Raw genomic sequence first — 21108 nt, forward strand, 5'->3', positions numbered from 1 at the left:
CAGCACCTCTTGTTTCTCTACATGTTGAAAGCATATTTTCCAACTCGCTTCAGCTTAGATTGAACCACTTTCCCTTGGCCTGAACCATTCAGGGGTTTGAGGTCTGGCTTGACAACAGTGAACAACAGGTTTGTCGAGGATTAGGCAAGGTTGCATGCAACACACACATAACACACTGCCCAGATGTTCCCAAACCCACAGGCCACCTAATCATAAAATCAGCTTACAGTGTGAGACTTTTAAAAGAAAGATTTCTTTCAGTTTTGTGGTTTTCTTTCCTGTGGGTTTGGAGTAGCTGTGGGTTTGTAGTGGGTTTTTTTTTCTTCCTCTCCCCAAGCTTCCTTTTAGGAGTTGAGAAGCAACTTTAAAGGCGGAAAAATGTTAAGGCTTCCTTTTCCCAGACCTGTACTGTGAATGCAGAATTAAGGCATCTGCTGGACGTGGGGCCTGTGCTATAACAACTAGAAATGGCCACCCTGGGACATGGAGCCAGTAAATGTTTCCAGTGATATATTTTCCCAGCAGCTGCAGGCATGGAAATGTCTTCTGGCTCCCTGCACACCCCTTTCAGGGTTCCATGTATGGAGAAATGTATTAATGTGTGTGTGTGTATACTTCTCTGGTGGTTAGGAAGATCGTGGTAGTGGGCGATTCGATCAGTAGGAACATAGCTGGGGGTGTGATGGGCATACGGATGGCAGGATGAATTGCCTGCCTGACGCAAAGGTTGCAGAAGTTACCTGTTGCCTAAATAGCTTGGTAGGTAGTGCTGGGGAAGAGTTTGTGGTCATGGTGCACGTTGGATCCAACAATATGGGGAAATGTGGTTGTGTGGTCCTGGAAGCGAAATTTAGGTTGCTAGGTAGGATTCAGGTGTCCAATGAAGTGCTTTGGCTTGCACAATAGAACTTCTCTCTTGCTTGTCCCTCCTCACCCCCACATGCCTCCCCCCTAAATCTGCTCCTGAGATTTGGGGGGATGACCCCCTACCAGATTTAGGGGGGACAGGGAGAATAGAGGAAGGGGAAACCCCACTGTTCAGCCAAACATCCTTGCACTAGCAGGAGCATTTTGTGGGGTACCACCCTCATGGGCTACGATGGCTATGTGCTGCCACGAGTGCTGGAGGTCGTATGCCTCTGAAAAACGGTTGCTAGGAATCGCAAGTGGAGAAGATGCTGTTGTGCTCAAGTCCTGCTTGTAGGCTTCCCATGTGCATCTGGTTGGCCACTGAGAAGAACGAGCAGGACTAGGTGGACCTCTGATCCATCAGGGCTCTTCATCTTCTTAGGTTCATATCACAGCTACTTTATAACCAGAGTTTAGATCCTTTCTCTCTCTCTCAGCTCAACAGACACAAAATTTCTGAGAGTCTGAAAGCTTGCTGGTTCCTTTTGGGCCATTTTTGATTTTTTAAAAATAGACACAGATATACAAATATACATATATTTGCATATCTAGGGAGTGCCCCTCTGCATTTAGAGAAAACACAGCATTATTATTTTTTGGTACTTGATTTTTGCTTTCAGACGTTTGAGTTCACTATTAAGAGGAAGCAAGTGGAACGTTCAACAAAATGTCGCAATGGTCTCCATCACCCGACAGAAATGCTTTTGTGTTCAGGGTTCCAGCTGGCCAGCCTTGCCCTTTGCTGCAGCAGTTAGGGGAAGGCCCTGCCTGGCCAAGATAAGCATTGCTATCCTATTGAGACTCATCCTGATGGGATTTCAAAAAGGACACCAACACCACTCTTCCGCTGGACCGATGGATCAACCCAGGATATAAGGTACGTGTCCAATGGGTCTTTTGTGCTAGTGAATGGAGGTGAGGCCGATGTGCTGGTGTTGTGAGTGGCTCAGGCTCGCCTTTAACACAATTGAAGCCAGAGGTAGCAGGAGTTTTAAATTGCTTCCAAATGCATCCTTTCGCCAGTGCCGACTGTTGGGATTAATGTACACAGATGTTCCTGTTTTATGGACTGTGTAGCTTACTGCCCATTAAACCAGAGTAACAGGAGGCCTCTCCTTGTGCGTATCACTGTTTGAGGGCAGTGGACTCTAATTGAAATCCTGGCTGTTAACTTTATATAAAATGAGGAAGAAAAGGAACTTGGTGGATGGTAAGGTAATTAGTCTTGTAGCTCTGAGAACAGCTGTAGAAGAGAATATGTGTTGGCTAAAGTAAAGGGCAGGTGAAGAAAGAAGATACAGTAGTAGTTTAAAAACCTTAAAAAAAAAATTGCTGCTGGCTGTCCCGTGCTTCCATTGCTGCCTCATATTGTGCTGCAACGTGTTAATTAAAAGAGCAAAGCTATTTGCATTTCAGAAACAACCTAGTGACGAAATCAATTGGTAAGAGCCCCTCATTTATTGCAACATGGATCTTAAATTTGAATTACGTGTGCTTACCTAGTTTCCATAGTTAATCCTTTTATATTTAATTATATTTTAAATTGCTTGATGCTTTCATTTTCATAGAGAATTGGATGTGTGTTTTTCAAGCTATCTGAAGGTCTCGTGCAATGTTGCGATTTCCATTCTGGCACTGCAACATTGCTGCACTTCCCATTTCTGTCCCTTTTCAATATTTAGAGCACAATCCTATGCTACTTTACCTGCAAGGAAGCCTCATTGAACTTAGAAGGGCCTAGAGCTGAGTGAACAAGCATAGGAGGTTAAACCTTCCCATAAAAATGCCTCTCTATTTCTCAGCAGTGCTTTAATACTGAACAGTTCTGACTCTGAGGTTGCAGCATCTCTCATCCATTGGAAACACTTCCTCAGCTGTGTGCAGCGTAACCTTTCACATGTGAACACACAGCAAAATAGATACTTCTGCAATTTTTGCACGTTTTAACCATTCATCTTCAAGATCTCCAGCTCTTCCAGCCTTTGTTTTGCCAAGATCAACCAGCAGGGGGAACTGTGATGTGTTAAGAGATGATACCATTCCAGCTGAAAAACCTTTCAAGGCCAAAGCTTGAGTCCTCCACACTTGAGAACTGTCAATTCATTTAAAAGGGTTGGCAGGCAGACTTTTGACATTGCCTACCAGGGGTCATTCCCACGGCTCAGAGCACCACCTGCAACTGAGTGATCTCAGAGGGTAGGAGCTGGGCCATTAGCCCAGGTAACTCTCACAAACCTTGGCTGGAGATGAGAGAGTGCTCTGATTAATTAGACTAAAATGGCAAAGCTGTGTCGGGCCGGTGCTGTTCCCAGCAGGAGGCTGGGAGGTGATGTGACCTAGTTGTCAGTGTGATCATTCCTCTGCGTCAGAGAGCCCTGAATGGTTTTGACAGCTGGCAGCACCTAGCTGACTTGTGGGAGAGGTACGTTGCAGGACTGGCGGTGCCCTGGCAGAACGTTAGTGGAGCCTGTTCTTTTTGCAGCAGGAGAAATGACAGCCTGGTGACAGAGTGGTGAAAAGGGAGGAAAGAGCAGAGGAAATCACCTCTTGGTAATTTCTCCCCTGTATGAGGGGAGTGGCTTTTTTTATTTTTATGAAAAGGCAAGCAACGGATTTGCTTATGGTGGCCTAATATTTTTGCCAGGTTATTAAGCAAACGTGCCTTTGGTTCAGGAATTTTGAAGAGGGTGACAGGTTCCAGCTCTCAGGCTCCACCTCCTCACCTCCCCCAAAACACACCCAAACTTCACCCTCTGATCCATCATCCCTGCCTAAGTCTAGCTGTAGCTACAGCATTTGATGACGCAGATTCTAGTCCACAATAGCTCATGCCTTCATCCATTTGATAGGATTTAAGGTGGCAAGAGATTCTTTGCTGCAACAGCATAATTTGCTGGGAACTTTAGGCTCTGAAGAACTCACCAGGGCTGCCTTTTGAAAAAATACCCAGTCAATGGGCACAGTTCCACTAAAAGGGTATTTAAGCATCCCAAGCTGCCAACCCTCAATGGTGCCTCTGCCTATTGGTTCTGGCATTCTGAATTTTTTGTATTCCTACAGCTTTTCATTCATTTCCTGTTGTTCTCAGATGCCGTGCTCTTGACAATGAGAGCCTCTCTGTTTACCTTACAAGGCTTCAGGGAGCTTTTTAAGATGAAGCCCCCAAACCGCCCCCCCCTTTGTCCATCTTTTCTCCCTTCCTTTGTTAACTAACCCCCAAATGGCTTCTGCTCTGGGCCTACTCTGATAGCTGCAGGCCATGTCAGGAAGCATCAAGCTTCTAAGGGGGAATGGAGGGGGGGAGGGGTTTCCTAGGGGATGTGCATGGCAGTGGAAGCTCATTCAGGAGCTGCAGCCTGTGGTTATAGCCAAGCCCCCTGGAGGATACAGGCTTGGCAAGTTTGGGTTGCTCTCCTAGACTGTGCTTATGGCCACAGTCCGTAGAGACATGTGTAGGCTAGAGAGAAAAACAGGTACAGCCTGAATTTGGTGTGTTTGCTATGGTGCTTTGTCCTGACAAAGAGGCAAGCTGACTTGAAAATGAAAACATAAATTAAGGGGCTTTCCTTCTCGGCAGAAAGAGCACCTGCAACAAAACAAGCAACATTCCAACTACAGATACCATTTTCTTCCTTGCGCGCATAATAAACCCCTTCCACCCTTATTTGGATTGTAACCCGTGGGCGCTATTTAATGCTGCGCCTCGGCTTCTATGCACATAATAGGACTTCATACACCCTCAGAAATCTGCTACAGGGGACCCTCTGGAACAGATTTTGGGGGTGTGCTAGAGGGAGGAGAGGAAATGGAGCTCCTGTTGCATCAGTGAAACTTAAGTGTGTGGAATGCTGGTTACATGTGTCTTAACCTTCCTCTTCCTCTTCCTCGAAGCAGCCACTTTTTCATTGGGGCTACTTTCTGTCTAAGCCTCTGGCCAAGCTGCTGGGTCAGGAACCGGCCCTACCGTTAGGTGATGTGAGCCAGCTGCTAAAGAGTTTGCGTGTCCTGAAAGGACAGCACATTCTTAGCTATTTAAATTATTATTGTTGGGTATTTTTACTACTTTTTTTTTTACTTTCTTGGGCTCCATGATCACTGCAGATGGTGACAGCAGTCACGAAATTAAAAGACGCCTGCTCCTTGGGAGAAAGGCGATGGTAAACCTAGACAGCATCTTAAAAAGCAGAGACATCATCTTACCAACAAAGGTCCGTATAGTAAAAGCCATGGTTTTCCCAGTAGTGATGTATGGAAGTGAGAGCTGGACCATCAAGAAGGCTGATCGCCAAAGAATTGATGCTTTTGAATTATGGTGCTGGAGGAGACTCTTGAGAGTGCCATGGACTGCAAGAAGATCAAATGTATCCATTCTTAAGGACATCAGCCCTGAGTGCTCACTGGAAGGACAGATCGTGAAGCTGAGGCTCCAATACTTTGGCCACCTCATGAGAAGAGAAGACTCCCTGGAAAAGACCCTGATGTTGGGAAAGATGGAGGGCACAAGGAGAAGGGGACGACAGAGGACGAGATGGTTGGACCGTGTTCTCGAAGCTACAAACATGAGCCTGACCAAACTGCGGGAGGCAGTGGAAGACAGAAGTGCCTGGCATGCTCTGGTCCATGGGGTCACGAAGAGTCGGACACTAAACAACAACATTTTTACTACTAGGGAAGTGGGGGGAGGCACTTGTGTGATTTGATCTGCTTCAGGTACCTGAAGGTACCCTATGTACCTTGACTGGTAGAAGGTGTGTAGGGGGAGTGATGACATCATTTGCTGTTCTGCCTCGGGCAGTAAAATGCCTTTGGCCAGCCTTGGTCTACAGGCTTCATTTGAAGGCAAGTGAGTGAAGTGATAATCCCAGTCCTGGGAGATTTCTAGCAGGGAACAATCTCTTAGAAGAGATTGGACTTCTATCCTTTTGAGAGCTGTGAAACAGGACAGATTTCAACAGGAGCAATAACCCCATCTTTTGAATACTGTGGTGGAAGAAGCTGAGCATTTGGGTGCTTCAGGCTCTTAAAGGGACAGTTCCCCTTTCTTCATTTGGGGTACATTGGCTGCCGTAATCCCATTTTCATAGGAGTCAAATGGATGTAGGGGCTTGAGACCACAGGTGCAAACTTAAGCATGCAATTTTCTACAGAGGGGATAGCAACACTTACCCTGAACTACTGGCCATCTCAGAAGTAGCAAGGAAGCTCTGCTTTAAGGATTCTTTCAGCTGAAAACCAGCAGCTGAAACCTTTCCTGTAAACCTCAAAACTCCATTCCTTGCTGAAAGCTCTTCTTTCTATAGGATGGCATAACCAAGGCTAGTAGGGCATTAAGAAGGCAGTAGTATCAAAGAAACTGTTTAGCTGTTGAAACGAGACTACCTGCATGCCATTCGCCCAGTCCTAGCTGAGCACAGAATTTGGAAGAAAATCTATTTTCCTGAGTGTGTTTGTGTATTCAGAGCCCATCTCATGCATAGTTTATCATAAGGCGCTCTTGTTTTTATCTCTTCCTTTTCATCATAATGCGTTCCCTAGCCGCCTTAAAATAACTGAGCTTATACCATCTGTAAAGTTTAACAAAAGTTATGTTGTTAATAAAATATGGTACATTTACATAAGTGACATTAATGTACAGTTAATGTAGCAGACAACATTACAGCAATGCAACAGAATCTATAATTATTATTTTTTGTACAGATAGCTGAAACAGCTTTTTCAAAATTATTTTCCAGAATTACAACTTTTGGGGATATTCCCAAACAAGCTTGACCTTTTCTGTGGTTTCTGGGGTCAGGGAGGGAAATGTGAATTTGTTGGTTCATTTCTGGTCCAAATTTCAAAAGTGATTGATTGAAGGGTGTATACTCTTACCACCTAGTTTAACAACTGCCTCGGACAGCTACTGTGCAAGAGCCTCTTTGCACTGAGCATTTTTTAACTTTAAGCATTCTGATCCTCTCCCTATTCCTGGCCCACTTACAATATGTGCAACTCATATTGGGCTGAATTCTTTTACCTTGGCAGCAATGACATTTCAGTACTGTGTGATGTTGGTGTATTATGCAGAAAGATGAAGTAGAGAGAGACAAATGGTTCAGTGGTGAGTGAGAGATGCAAGAAAGTAGGCTTGATGCCTGAGAAAAGGTTTCCATCTCAGTTAATTTTCTCAGCCATAATATGCTGAAGCGCTTTGACCTTTATCATCCTCAAAACTGATGAAATAATCATTTACAAAGATGCTTAGTTTTGTATTGAATGCTCTCCCAACCTCCCAATGACATGTTAAAACGAAAATGCTTCAGCGTGTGAGGAGGGCAGTTCACAGGGTCAGGGAAAAAACTAGATATGATTGTGGAGAAAAACTTCTCTTGCCTCTAAAACATATAATCACACCAAGCAGTCCCACATTTCTATTACACTTCTAGTAACTTCCCTGAAACACTACAGCAGGGGTGGGGAGCCTGTGGCCATCTGGATACTGTGGGACTGCAACTCCCATCATCCCTCAAGACTGACCATGCTGGCTGGGGCTGATGGGAGTTTGAGGCCAGCAACACCTGGAGAGCCACAGGTTCCCCATCCACGCTCTACAAATACATTTGCAACACATCTCTCTCCCCCTTGCTCCTATACAGCTCCCCTCTATCCTTTTCCTCCTTTAGTCTATTAACAATACGCCCTTCACAGAAGAAGCATCGTTCACTTGCAAATCTCTCCCCAAACAGTAAGCGCTTTGCATAGATGGCATGATGTCCCAGTTTTTTAAATATTCCACCCTAAATGTTCATCCAGCAGAGAATGCAAAGGCGGAAGCAACCCTTGACGAAAGTGTTGGGTGTTAGCAGTGCTATTTTTCTAGAAAAAGAGGTTGCCAGAACTCACCATGAACTCCTCCCTCATTCTTTTAGAATGACAATGGCACCCACCTGAGAGGTGCTGGAACTGAGTTCCAGTGAGTTCCAGCTGAAAAAAGCCCTGGGTGTTAGGGAGGAGTTTTGTTCCCAGTTAGCGACTTCCCAACCCTGCCATCTAATTTTCAGTACAGATCAAAGCATTAAGGTACCGGTTCAGTTTTGTCACACCCAAACAAGCTGTTGACGTGCGACTAAATGTGGTGGAGAATGTACATTACAACATACTTCGGAATGTGCATCTCCTTCACAAAAACGCAACAGACTGCATGTTTTCCTGCCTGAATGATTTATACTTGCAGCTTCTAATCCAGCAAGCAAGGTTTCCTGAGCTAGACTGGAGTATTTGCTTTGGGTGTCCGTGCCTATAAATCTCAGCTGCACAGTGAATGGTCAGGTCTTTTGTACTGGGAACTTTCAGCAATCCAGTTGCCGGCGAGGGAAGCCAGCAAATTTGGGCCAAAATCCCATCCTAGTGCAGTTAGATGAGCAAGTGCTTTGAGCATCCCAGCTTATCCAGACAGGGTCACTGTAGTTTCTCTTGGCAATCACACCCTTGAGGTGATGTAAATGGAATGAAGTCTGCTGGCCAGTGTGGACTGCAAGTCCTGCAGGGGATCCAGACCCTGAACTTTACTGTTCCTGCCGTAGATGAGCTGTTTGAAAGGCTCCTGGTCCAACAAGGCACTCATGTGTTTGAGGAAGAAGCCCTCGCAGAAACAGACTAGTTCCTGGGCACTGTGGATCTGAAAAACAGAAGAGCATCATGTCAGATTGGCGGATAAGTGGGATTTTTTATGCAGCTGTCAATTATCGCCTCTCTCTCCCCCACCCACTCAGACAGCTTCAGTGTATGGGGAGGCTTAAATGCTGACAGCAAATGGTTAAGAGGATATTAATCCCGGGGTTAACGAATGTTTTCTGTCCCCTGTGTGTGTGTGTGTTTGGGGGGGGGGACAGTTCTACTGGGATATTTTAAAGAGGGTAAAAGTCTCCCTCTTTCTAATCCCTTTGTGATCTCCTGCTGCTTGTTGAGCCAAAGTCAAGTAACTCTTAAAGGAAAAGAGCAGCTGGTCAATGAAATAGCCAAGATGATACCTGTTTTGTTATGTGAGGGTGCAATCCATGTGGCACCCCATGACAGCATAATGAGCAGTACCAGATGGCACATGGTATTAGCAGTCAAAGAAATTCTGTGCATATACGATGAGCCTTAGAAAAAGTGGACGTTTAAGAAAACACACAAGAGCTACTCTAAGGTACCCTGCTGCTGTGTTGGGAAAGACGGTTCCAGCCCCTGATTATTTATATTCTACTGGGCTGCCACCTCATTGGTAGAAAAACGTTCTGATGATATGTCTTGATAAAAAGTATGTATGATGAGGGAGTCTGTTTCTGGTGTTTCCCTTCCACAGCATCCTTAAAAATATAATATGGGCGTCATAAAGTCCACCACCTTCCCAGTTCATAGAAGTGAAAGTTCCAACGAAGAAGCAATAAATATTTGAAAAATGGTTGTGGTGTTGGATATACCAGGCCTAGTCACTTGTGTCACCCTGATGCAACACCTGCATCATACCCCGGTTCATGCTGGAGTTATTGCCTGCTTCTTAACATGATTCTGGTGCTTTTAATAATGGGGTGCTGGGCAGAAATTAAACAAGTGACACTTTCCCTAGAAGGAAGATGCAGTGTTGATTGAAAACATCTGCTGAGCATCTACAAGCCATGGAGCTGCTTGTGGAATAGGAATCCTGCCACAGAAAGATAGACCAATGTAGGATTTATGAACAAGGCCTAACAATTAGTTGACTCTAACTTGTTAAGACTACAGTGGTACCTCGGAAGAACTTTGCTTCAGGATGAGAACAGAAATTGTGCTAAGGTGGCGCAGCGGCAGCGGGAGGCCCCATTAGCTAAAGTGGTGCTTCAGGTTAAGAACAGTTTCAGGTTAAGAACGGACCTCCGGAACAAATTAAGTACTTAACCTGAGGTACCACTGTATTTGCTGCTGCTGATAACATGTGCATCATTACAACAACACTGCCTTTCCTCTCCTTTTTTCCGAGCGGCAAAGTGGCAAGTCTGTGCCTTAGCTGCACCACTTCACACTGCAAATGGGAGCTTAGAAGATGGACTGCTAGAAACTTTCTCCATGGCCCGATGTCACTGACATCCCAGTTTTCCGTGGGTGGCATTCAACTAAATAACTGAGCCAACGCAACAACTCCTCTGCTTGTGCAATGGGACTTCCCTTCTCTCCTTCCTCTGTGTATACCCCATGCCACCCCCAAATCTGCTCTAGAGAAACAGATGGGGGGTGGACATGGTGAGTGGAGTGGGCACAAGTGGGAAGTCATTTCATTCATTGTATTATTTAATCAAATACCACCCCTTAATGTTCTTCTATGCAGAGGAGCATCTCGTCTGGGATTGCTCAGTCAACATAATTCAAATACAGCATACTTGCTTGTTGTGGACAAGCAAGAAGTGGTGAACTGTGTCCTTTGTGTCCTTCTGGACTTCTCCAAAAGCAAAGCTGCTCAGCCACTGATTGAAACAAAGAGCAAAACTAGATTACTCCTTGCTCTGATCAAGCAGGGCTATTCTTATGTTCACAGCACCTGAAAGCACTTGCAAGTCTTATTGAGGCTGAACAGAAGAGGACTTGTCCTTTACCTTGGCATATTTATAGATGTTGACGCAGCTTTCGGTGCTGATGGTTTGGGCGCAAAGTATTTCACAGTGTCTCTGGAGGCCGTCCAACTGGAATAGGCTGGCAGCGGAGAGCAGCTAGTGAGGATGAAAGAGAAGTCACTGAAGATGACAACGGGTGATTGACAAGGGAAGCTGTGCACATCAAGGAAGCAAAACCGAAACTTGTTTTGTTTTTGCACAGCCTTCCAACTTCCTTGCAAAACTGAACTGTGTAATTGGCGCTTTTCCTTATTCTTGAGCTACAGCATTAATGGGTCAGGAAGCATCTCCCAAAGCCTTAATCAAAATGTTCAGCTCTACAGATGGTAGAATCCTCCTTTGAATTGCAGGAAGGTTAACTTGCCTGAAAATGCCCCTGTCATAATTTCTCTTGTCTATTAGAGAGACAGAAATGTCAGGGAGATGTGCCAGTGAATCCAATATGGACATTAAGTCCACAGATAACACAGAGTAAGATGTAAGAGTGTTTTGGTAGCGTACTATGGATGTCCCACTTTAGACTGAAGGTGTATTCCCTCACAAAACAAAACAAAACAAAACAAAATGCAATGCATGTAGGAAAGCAGGGCATTAAGAAGTTTAGTTCAGCTCTCTCCATGGATGTACTAGTTTTACTGTTTACAGAGCTTTCTATAGGAGGAACACTTAAAAAACAATTGCTCGGCTATGTGCTGCACAGCAGCAAAATCCAGAATTTAGCCATTTATTTTAAGTACTGGAAATTTTCACGGAGGAGTCCACTCAACAAATAATCCCCACACATATTATGAGGCGGTCCAGTTATGTACTATGTGTGTATCTGAATGACTGGATCAGGTTTAAGCCCTCCAAAGTTATAGGGAACTGGAACTGTATACCCCACACCTCTCCCCCTCCATCTCCCTGTCCAATAACCTGAATGTCTAATCGCTGTTTCAAATTCCATGTGTATCAGGCTGAACTGCTTATCTTCCCTGCCAGGGCTAATTCTCCTTGATTACTCTCCATATCTCTCAGCAACCTTTCCTCCTGACCACGTAGGCAGTCTTGTCTTTATCTCTAAGACCCCCCTCTCCTTTGTGTTGGTTACACAGCTGTGTCACTTCTCCCCAAAAGCCCTCCAACTTCTCTCAGTCTGGTCAGCTTAAATTCTGCTGTGCTCTGGCCATTCACCTGTGTCTGTGATGACTGCCATTTTCTCTCCCCCCCAATCATTCTCAGTCTATACTCATTTATCACACCCTCCTTCTTAAAACCCAATTGCTTGCTTCCCTCACAATCTCTGGTGCTCCTTAAACTGAGCCAGTCTCAGCTTCCCAAAGGTCTATTGCACTCTGTTGTGACTCTACCCATTATCCCATACACCCTTCCTAAAGGTACATGTAGTATTTTATCTCCTTCAAATCCCTTCTTTAAATCTCACCCTTGCCATTAGTCCTTGATCCTCCCCTGAGCTTTAAAGGGTTTTAACTATGTAAAGCTGCATTTACCCCACATTTCTCCGTTGCTGCCCCTTTCTCTCTTCCCCCCTTTCTCTTTTGTTTCCATGTTGCCAATTGCAATCTCATGCCTATTTTTGTCACACTGTTATTATTTTTCAGTTAAGGCTCTGTGTACACTGATTGGTACCGTAGAAAAAGTTAAAAGTGAACAGCCTTGACCTCAAAGCAAAACAATACAGACTAAAGCAGCATGGAGCAATCCTAAACTAGTCTAGACCAGCTGCAACACGTGTGTGTCATGGCATGTCTGTGCCATTTTCTTCCATAATGAACTCTCCCTACTCATGCTGTGATGCAATTTGATCACATTTTGAGTTTTCACACCTGCGCATCACATTGCTTTTTTTTGCTGGATGCTCTTCTAAACTGTGTTTTGTTTCAATGAATCTCACAAACAGGGCAATAAGATACAGCTGGAAACATGGACTAGCCTTTAAAAATAACAGCTTAAAACATCAGGATAAGAGGTAAGCGGCAAATAGAGATTGAAAAAAAGAAACAGCAGACATAATGCTCCCCAAATTCCAAAACTGTGGAGCATCTAACAAAGTGTGGGGAATCTTTGGCCTTCCAGGGGATGCTGAACTACAATTCCCATCATCTTTGCTGAATGGCCATGCCTGTAAATTATAACAACCTGGTTGTAGATTTTCATCTAGCTGACTCAGTATGTTAAATTGACAAAAATGAACTTCCACCTAACTTGAACCTTGTACTATTAATTTTCTACATAAATGCACAGATCAGCTAGTCTACGGGCTCCCCATTTCCAGTCACTGAGCCACAAAGTGGACTATCTGTCCTCAGAGTATCACTTTTTCTCATCCTATTATTATTATTATTATTATTATTATTATTAATTATTATTATTATTATTATTATTTTATTTATACCCCGCCCATCTGGCTGGGCTTCCCCAGCCACTCTGCGTGGCTTCCAACAAAATATTAAAATACAACAGTCTGTCAAACATTAAAAGCTTCCCTAAACAGGGAAGTGCTCTTTTAGTTTCAGAATATATCACATGGGCACTGAATCTAAACTTTTAGGAAATCATTTGTCAAACAGCACAGTGTGCCTGCAAAGCACAAATTTTGTGGTATAGATACACGTCCTCAATATTATTGATACTAACATTTCTATCCCGCCAGTCCTATGCAGGCAATTAAGAGTTCATCCTTCCACAATGTTTTTAACCTTTTTCCTTTTAAATTGTTTTTAACATTTGAAGGCTTTTATTGTATCTTTATAATGCAAACTGCTTTGAAGTGTGCTTATGGTTTATTGGTATATAAATAACTAAATAATCCTGAACCAGCACAAGATGACAACAGACCAGTGGTTCTCAAACTATTTTTCTCTGGGCCGCACTTTCAGAATAAATATTTGCTCACACCACACCGAATTTCTTATTGATCAGAAATACATTGGAAAACATAAAGAAACAACTCCTAGAAATGCTTGATTTATAACACAGAGCACGACTATTTTATAACATGATCATAGGACATCCAGAAAGTATAAAACAATGCAGCTACATAAGAACATGAATCATTCCCAAAATATAATGATAAATGGCAACCAGGATTGTCCTCAGAATCACTTGATGCTCTTGCTCTCATTTTGAAAAGATACCTATCCATATTCGGGGGGGGGGGGATCGGTGAAACTATACTATACTATACTATACTGAAATGTTTAAATGCTTCTGTAATTGTCCTTGAATCTTCCTGCCACACTTGCCATCCTCTCCTGCCACACCCTTTGAGAACCATTGCAATAGACTGAAAGGGATTGGGAGAAATGCTCTCACCTCTAAAATATCAGCAGTAGGAATTTCCATAGATTCTGTTCCTCCATAATATAAATATTGCATCAGCATCTGAAATAGGAACACAGCCAAAGCAGTGAGAAATACGAACTCGCAGGTTTGCCTTGGGAAACTCACACAGCAACTTGGCTCCCAATACAGAAACTTTCAGTGATTATAAATTAAAGCAAGTGCAATATGCAATATTAATTTCCGTGTAAGCTCTTTACTATTCAACTCTGGCGATGGACCGGTCTGGCCAGCAAAGTCTGGATGCAAACATAGCAATTACAGCTCAGCTCAATATTAAAATACATAATGTCTCCACTTTGCAAACTGAGCTGCAACTGCATTTTTCCTATATAGCCAAAGCACAAAAAACAAGTGATTGATGGCTGAAGAAAGAGTGCAAATAAACGGATCCTTGTGTCAGTTCTACAGAATGTTACTTTTAGGCTTTCAGTTTTCCAGCCTCAACACATTTTCCCGTAGATCTTTAAAAACAGATCTGGAAAGTGGGAAGAGCTCCTGAGTGCTGGATTTCAGTGGTGTATATTTTTGTTTATATGCCAATGCCAACTCTCCCTTTTCATGACATACTGGACATTAAGGTTTGCAGATGTTTGAAAAAGAGAGTAAAAGTTAAATATTCCAATCCTTTTAACCTTTTGACCATTAAACAGATTCAACACAAAGGCTGCACATTTTCTGACTCTATTCAGACCTAACTTGCTTAACATGGCATAAAAATTATGCCTTGTAACTTTCAGCAGATTTTGGTGACTGTTTACACAAGTACAGTTTGAGCTGTGCTAGAAGTCTCAGTTATCTCTGGTATACATACATTTGCTGTCATGGACAAAAGTAATAGCAGTTCATCACCAATGCAAAAAGTGACACCATGACATGAAAACTGCTGCTGAGCATTTCAGCAATCTCTGATTCACAAGCTACTTTGCCCACCTCAACAAGTAACCAGGGATGGAGTAAAGCATTTGGTTGGACAAATGAATTTTGGGGAGATCTCAGTTTGATGAATGAATTTTAGAGTTCATTTATATTGGTTTCTTCTTTTGAACATAAGCAAAACCCGCTTCTTCAGCCAAAATTGTTAATTCTTTTGAATGACAGGTCCCCTAAACCTGAAACTTTTAAGACTATGATGCCTCTGAATCATACTCAGTTTTAGCATTTGAAAAGGGTAACAGTGCAGATTATTCTTAAATACATACCTTGAAGATATTGTACTTCATATCACTAATTTCTACAGTCTTGCTGCCTTGACTGTCTTGTTCAGTTTTATTGGTCATCAGTGTCTTAAACCTGTGAAAGCAAGAGGAAAGATTTCAGAAAGAGCCTTTCAAGCTGCATTTGCTTAGATTATTTTTCTATACGTGAAGTGAAAAAGGGGCCTATAGCTATAGGAGCTTCAATGACACCTTCTTTCTTGATAGAAACATCCATATGAGAGGCAGAATTAAAAATATGTAGGCAGAACCATTTTTTTGACTAGCTCCTGGTATATGAATGAAGTTATGGAGGACTGATTAAGATTTAACATGAGACCAGGCCGGGAACAAGCCGTGCGATTGCATGCACCCTCCTGCTTCTCATTATTTCCCCTTGTCCTTCAAAGCCTGGTTTTGGCTAATATGTGATCTTATCCAACTCTGGTGAAACATGAAATACTTGCCAATCAGCTGACTGCACCCAAGTACAGACAGTCCCAATGGGGGTTGCATTTGCATCCCTGACTGCAAGCCCTGCTTTCAGCAGGAATTGGCTCCCCTCTGGAGCCCTGATCTAAACTTCCAAAGTGAAACCAATCCCTGTGGGGCTTGGGTTTGGTGTCAAATTTTAAAGGAGATGAATGCTGGGCATGTTTTCCAAGAAACAACCGGGAGAACAGTTTAACCTTCCTGAGGTTGTTCCTTTCCATCAGTACCTTTACTTGCCCTGCACCTGACAACAGGTAATGGGCAGCCGGTTCTAGTTGAGAAAATGGTCTTGTGGCCAAAACCAGAAGCCATGTTAGGTCTAATGAGACCCACAGGCAGTCGGTTTCCCATGCCTGCTACATACCATATCTAATCCTGTTTAGTCTTGTTCTCCTTGAAAGAAGAAAAGCCTCCCTCTGGCCTTGCTCTCTGCCATTCTGAGCTGCAACCATCCATTAATCCTCCTTCTACAGCTTAAGTATTTCAAGTTATCAATAAAAGCTGAAGAATGGTTCACATGAATGTGCAGATCGGATGCGACAGATACACAGACTAACATGTATAGAGGAGAATACAGCTGCCAAGACAGCGATGCTTCCTTGCATCCATAGTCAAAGAAATGACAGCTTGGCATTGTGAAAAACTAAAATAGAGATTACTTCTTTGAGTAAACAACTCAACCATTCATCTTTCTTGATCTTGGAATGACTCTGCAAAGGTATCATGTGCCACTTCCTGACTAAGTATCTCACCTGTTTGAAGCAGTCACCAGAAGAACTTTGTGTGCATAAAACAGTTTTCCTTCCACTAGAAAAGTAACATCGGACATATCTTTGTTATTTAAAAAGTGAGGATCTGTGCAGGAGAAGAAGAAGAGGAGGAAATGGTTTAGCAAGCCTTGACATCTACAAAGTCAAAAACAACACCCTCAAAATCACTGCTGGTCACCATCTTACCTAGGCGTGCTGGAAGTGTCTTTCTGATTTCAGGAATGCCAGGGATGGGGCTGCTTCCGTAGCAATGAGCGAAGATAGAGGCAAGTTGCTGGTTGATAGACTCATTCTGTGAATAAGAACGAATGGAGATCATTAGAGCTCTGTATGGACCAATCTCAGACAGCTAAAAGCTGCCTATTTTCCTTGCTGCTCCCTTACAGTATATAGAGGAATATGAAGGACAAGGAGTTAAAATTCAGCTCTCTGCAGAGTGTAAGGTTCAAACAGAGCTAATTTTAAATCCATTCTTACTGGAATCTCTCTTTGCTAAGAAAAATACAAATCTGGACCCCACTATGTGAGCTAGATGTGTTTTCTGAAGCATATAGGGATGTGATTCCACAGCTGGAGGGGTGATTTTTGCAACTAGTTGTGAATTGCTGAAGCTGGAGTAAGACTAGGGTCTGTATTATCCTTTTGAAGTGTCTATCTACTTCTGTATAATGCAGTGTGACTATTTAGATCTTTGCAAATTACATGCATTTAAATTTCCATGTATGCAACTGTGTGGCAGAAAGGCAGAATAAAAGTATTTTAGCTAAGTGTGTGTGTGTGTGTGTGTGTGTGTGTGTTTTAACGAAATCCTTTTAGAGCAAACTCACTACAGATATCTCAATTACTATTAGAAGGAGGGTCTCTGCTTAGATGGAGACCTTGTTGAGAACTTTTACATTTGATCCCTGGCAAAAGTGTGTTAATCAGGCTCAAGTAAACACAGCATGGTATTGTCCCCTGCTTCCAGAATTAACTGGGATCCTCACACATCACTGATTTCGCCCAAGCAAACTACAGAGCCCTTGGAAGGAGCCGAAAATTTTCTTGAGCCAAACAATGCATATCTGAATATAGTTTTGAAACTGATTACTTTGCTAGTTCTGAGGATTTCAAACATCAGTTGCAGTCCATCATTAACCAGCTCTTCATTGTAGTCTTCTTCTTTAATGGTGACGAATTCCCGTAGAAGATTTTGCACTACTGAGTAACGAGACTGATAAAACGTTGTTTGGAGTGACTCAATCCACACGTGGAGCTTCCATGGGATTCCTGTGGCCATTCATTAGAAAGCAAAAATGATTATTTTACCATGGAGAAAGCTCTGAATTGATGGCAGCAAAAGAAAAGGCAGAAAACACACTTTTTTTTTTTTGCTGAATCAAACCAAATGATTCTTCTCAATATTCTAACCAGATGTCTCTGGGGAATTTACTTGCAAGGTATGATAGACATAGTGGGTTGTATATAAAACTAGTCCTACGCAAAGCAGACCCACTGAAGTTAATAAAGGTAAAGGTAAAGGACCCCTGACAGTTAAGTCCAGTAGCGGATGACTCTGGGATTGCAGCGCTAATCTTGCTTTACTGGCAGAGGGAGCTGACGTTTGTCCACAGACAGTTTTTCCGGGTCATGTGGCCAGCATGACTAAGCCGCTTCTGGCGAAACCTTTCTGCTGGAGCAGTACCTATTTATCTACTTGCACTTTTCGGCATGCTTTCAAACTGCTAGGTTGGCAGGAGCAGGGACCAAGCAACGGGAGCTCACCCCATTGTGGGGATTCGAACCGCCGCCCTTCTGATCGGCAAGCCCAAGAGGCTCAGTTTAGACCACAGTGAGACTCTTAATCTCAGTGTTGTGGGTTTGAGCCCCATGTTGGGCAAAAGATTCCTGCATTGCAGGGGGTTGAACTAGATGGCCCTTGCGGTCCCTTCCAGCTCTACAATTCTATGTTTCTATGAAACCAGTCTGCTTAAGGCTATTACCACACTTGCACTTTTTTATTTGTCATTATAATGACTAAATGCAAAACAAGGCAGGACTCCCAACACTTTAAGAGTTGTATGGAAGAATAAATTTTGGCATATGTGGTTAGTTAGACAGGGTGAGAAATTGACATATTATACACAACTATTTTAACTATAGAATCATGGCCTTTCTCTGCCTTTGGTCAGCCCATAATTCTTCAGCTGGTGTGTTCAGTTCTAATACAGAAAAAGAATTGCATTGTTTTTGACAGGACAAGTCATGCTTCTATGAGCTCGTATGAGGAGATGGTAATTCAGCTTAAAGAATAGAACTATCCTGAAGTTTTAAGTATTTACTTTGTATAGCACGTAAGCATTTATAGATCTGCGGCTAAGAAACTGTGAACAACCCTGATTTCAGGAAGATTGTGTTAATGCCAAAAACAGCTTCCTTATTTATTTACTGCCAGAAGTTTATGTGATCATTGAAGTTCAGTTTATTATTCAGCAATTATATATTTCGCATAACTGAGACAGGTTGCTGGAACTTCAATATCAATTCAATGCAATACAAACAGGTATTCAGCTTTCCCAGATTACTTTTCCTATGCCATGGGTCAGGAAACTTTTTCAGCAGGGGGCCGGTCCACTGTCAACCAGACCTTGCAGGGGGCCGGACTATATTTTGGAAAAAAAACCACATGAATTCCTATACCCCACAAATAACCCAGAGATGCATTTTAAATATAAGCACACATTCTACTCATGTAAAAACACTCTGATTCCCGGACCGTCCGCAGGCCGGACTGAGAAGGTGATTGGGCCGCATTCGGCCCACGGACCTTAGGTTTCCTACCCATGTCCTATACATTGTTTCTAAAACTGAACATTGCTGCAACTAGATGTTTACAACAATCACAGTGAGTTCTTTGGCATGGATCAAATTAGGAACAGATGTGAAACGATTTTAAAAAATCTTGGATATCTGTATTTATTTATTTGCTGTTTTTAGAATGTGCAAACAAATGTTAAAAGTTGAGAAATCACAGGGCAACATTCTGTTACTTTGCAATTCTCATGTGTTACTCCAGCAGTAAGGAGGTCCCTCTTTCTACTTCAGAAACACTATAATTAATAAATAAAATATGGATAAACACAGAAATGCAAACATTTCCTCTCTCCATTACTTTTGTTGTCTTGCCTTTTAGAATGTAAGCTTTCAGGCAGGTGCTGACTTATTAAAGTTTTATGTAATGTATTCTAGAAACATATTTAGAGGAATTCAACGCTGCACTCTTCTGATCGTTCCAGTGGTGCAAGCATTTGGCTTGCCAGATAGAGCAATCCCTTACATACTGTTTTACCCTACCCCTCAGATCCAATTTCGGGAGTGCAGGGGCATACAGGGGAGGACAAGAAGGGGGCACCCCACCCGTAAACAGAGGTCCTTGTTCAGGGCTTCTGCTGATGGGACTCAGTGGTTGGATCTCGCCCATTATATAAGATGTACTAAAACACCTCTTTTAAATAAATAAATAAATAAATAAATGTTTATAGACAGAGTGGGAATGCTCCCATATCTTAAAATCACAGGCCTTGTTATTCTTGAAGCAATGTGTCCGGAAATGAGCTCCCCTTACCAAGCGTTCTGAGCTCCATTGTGATGTCGACGTAGCCATGCTCAGCACTGTAGTACATGGCCTCTTGCAAAGCCTTCATCCTGGCTTTGCATAGCTTAACCTGGCCCTCGTTGGAGCTTCCTTGGCTGGAGGTGTCACTGTCCACGCCCTCTGCTAAAATCTCTTCCAGCGAGAGGACATCCCCCTTGGACTGCTGCGGCTGGGTCAAGAGCTTGCGCAGAACATTTCTGCAATAAAGGAAAACAAGAGATGCTATACGCGGTTGGGTGTGGTATCCCAACGGGTTCTCTTCAGGTGTTCAGGTCCTGTGTTTGTTAAACATGGGGTGTGGAGGGTGGGGCATGAGAGATGAGTGTGCTATAGCAATATTCCCCATTGAACCTGTGTCCCTCCACAAGTTGCAGAGTGACTGTCTAAAGAAGAGAGCTTCCTGTACCCATGGAGGCTCCACACAGATCTTGAAAACCCCATTACAGTGGTACCTCAGGTTAAGAACTTAATTCGTTCCAGAGGTCTGTTCTTAACCTGAAACTGTTCTTAACCTGAGGTACCACTTAAGCTAATGGGGCCTCCTGCTGCTGCTGCGCCGCTGCCACGCAATTTCTGTTCTCATCCTGAAGCAAAGTTCTTAACCTGAGGTACTGTTTCTGGGTTAGTGGAGTCTGTAACGTGAAGCGTCTGTAACCTGAGGTACCACTGTATTCTAAAACACACAAGAATGTACTCCAAGGGTACTGAAGTCTCCCCACTTCAGAAGATTGCCCTCCTGCTTGTGGAAGGTGATCCCAATGGCAACTGAAGTGGTGGTGGCAGAACTAGCATGCTCATTGTCCCCTCACCTCTTTACATGTACAGGTATTGCCTGAAGAGGGCTAAAGTATAAGCTCATTCCAGGCTATGCGAGAAGTTTGGGTTAATAGACCCTTATCTCCACAGATATGCTTTAAAGATGGCAAAGTGCCTTTTCATATCAGCAGAATAAATATAAAAGCAGAATTCAACATTAAATCCTTTCAGTGCTTGCATACTTATTGTTTTGTCCATAGGCTATCTGTGTTTCCCACCCTCCTACCCCAATTTGTATCCCCTTTCTTCCTCCAAAGAGCAAGAGAAGCATACATGGGTTCATCTTTCTTTACCATCATAACAATCTACAGCCACCCCATGAGCTTCATAGCTCAGCAGGT

The 21108-nt window shown here is 43.1% G+C and overlaps 1 protein-coding gene across 1 annotated transcript in view; it reads right to left on the reverse strand.

Moving 5' to 3' along the window:
- Positions 1-6476: 6476 nt before the first annotated feature.
- The window catches only part of ABTB2 (ankyrin repeat and BTB domain containing 2), a 152042-nt gene continuing 137410 nt past the window's right edge, over positions 6477-21108 (reverse strand). The window contains exons 10-17 of the mRNA XM_083601827.1: positions 19922-20148; positions 17408-17586; positions 16504-16609; positions 16300-16402; positions 15062-15152; positions 13833-13901; positions 10500-10613; positions 6477-8566 (exon numbers count right to left, since the gene is read on the reverse strand). Coding sequence (XP_083457953.1) covers positions 8369-8566; positions 10500-10613; positions 13833-13901; positions 15062-15152; positions 16300-16402; positions 16504-16609; positions 17408-17586; positions 19922-20148 — 1087 coding nt within the window. The 3' untranslated portion in view covers positions 6477-8368. The remainder of the gene's footprint in view (positions 8567-10499; positions 10614-13832; positions 13902-15061; positions 15153-16299; positions 16403-16503; positions 16610-17407; positions 17587-19921; positions 20149-21108) is intronic.

Source organism: Podarcis filfolensis (assembly GCF_964270895.1).
Source record: "Podarcis filfolensis genome assembly, chromosome: 1".
In the NCBI taxonomy this organism is placed as follows: domain Eukaryota; kingdom Metazoa; phylum Chordata; class Lepidosauria; order Squamata; family Lacertidae; genus Podarcis; species Podarcis filfolensis.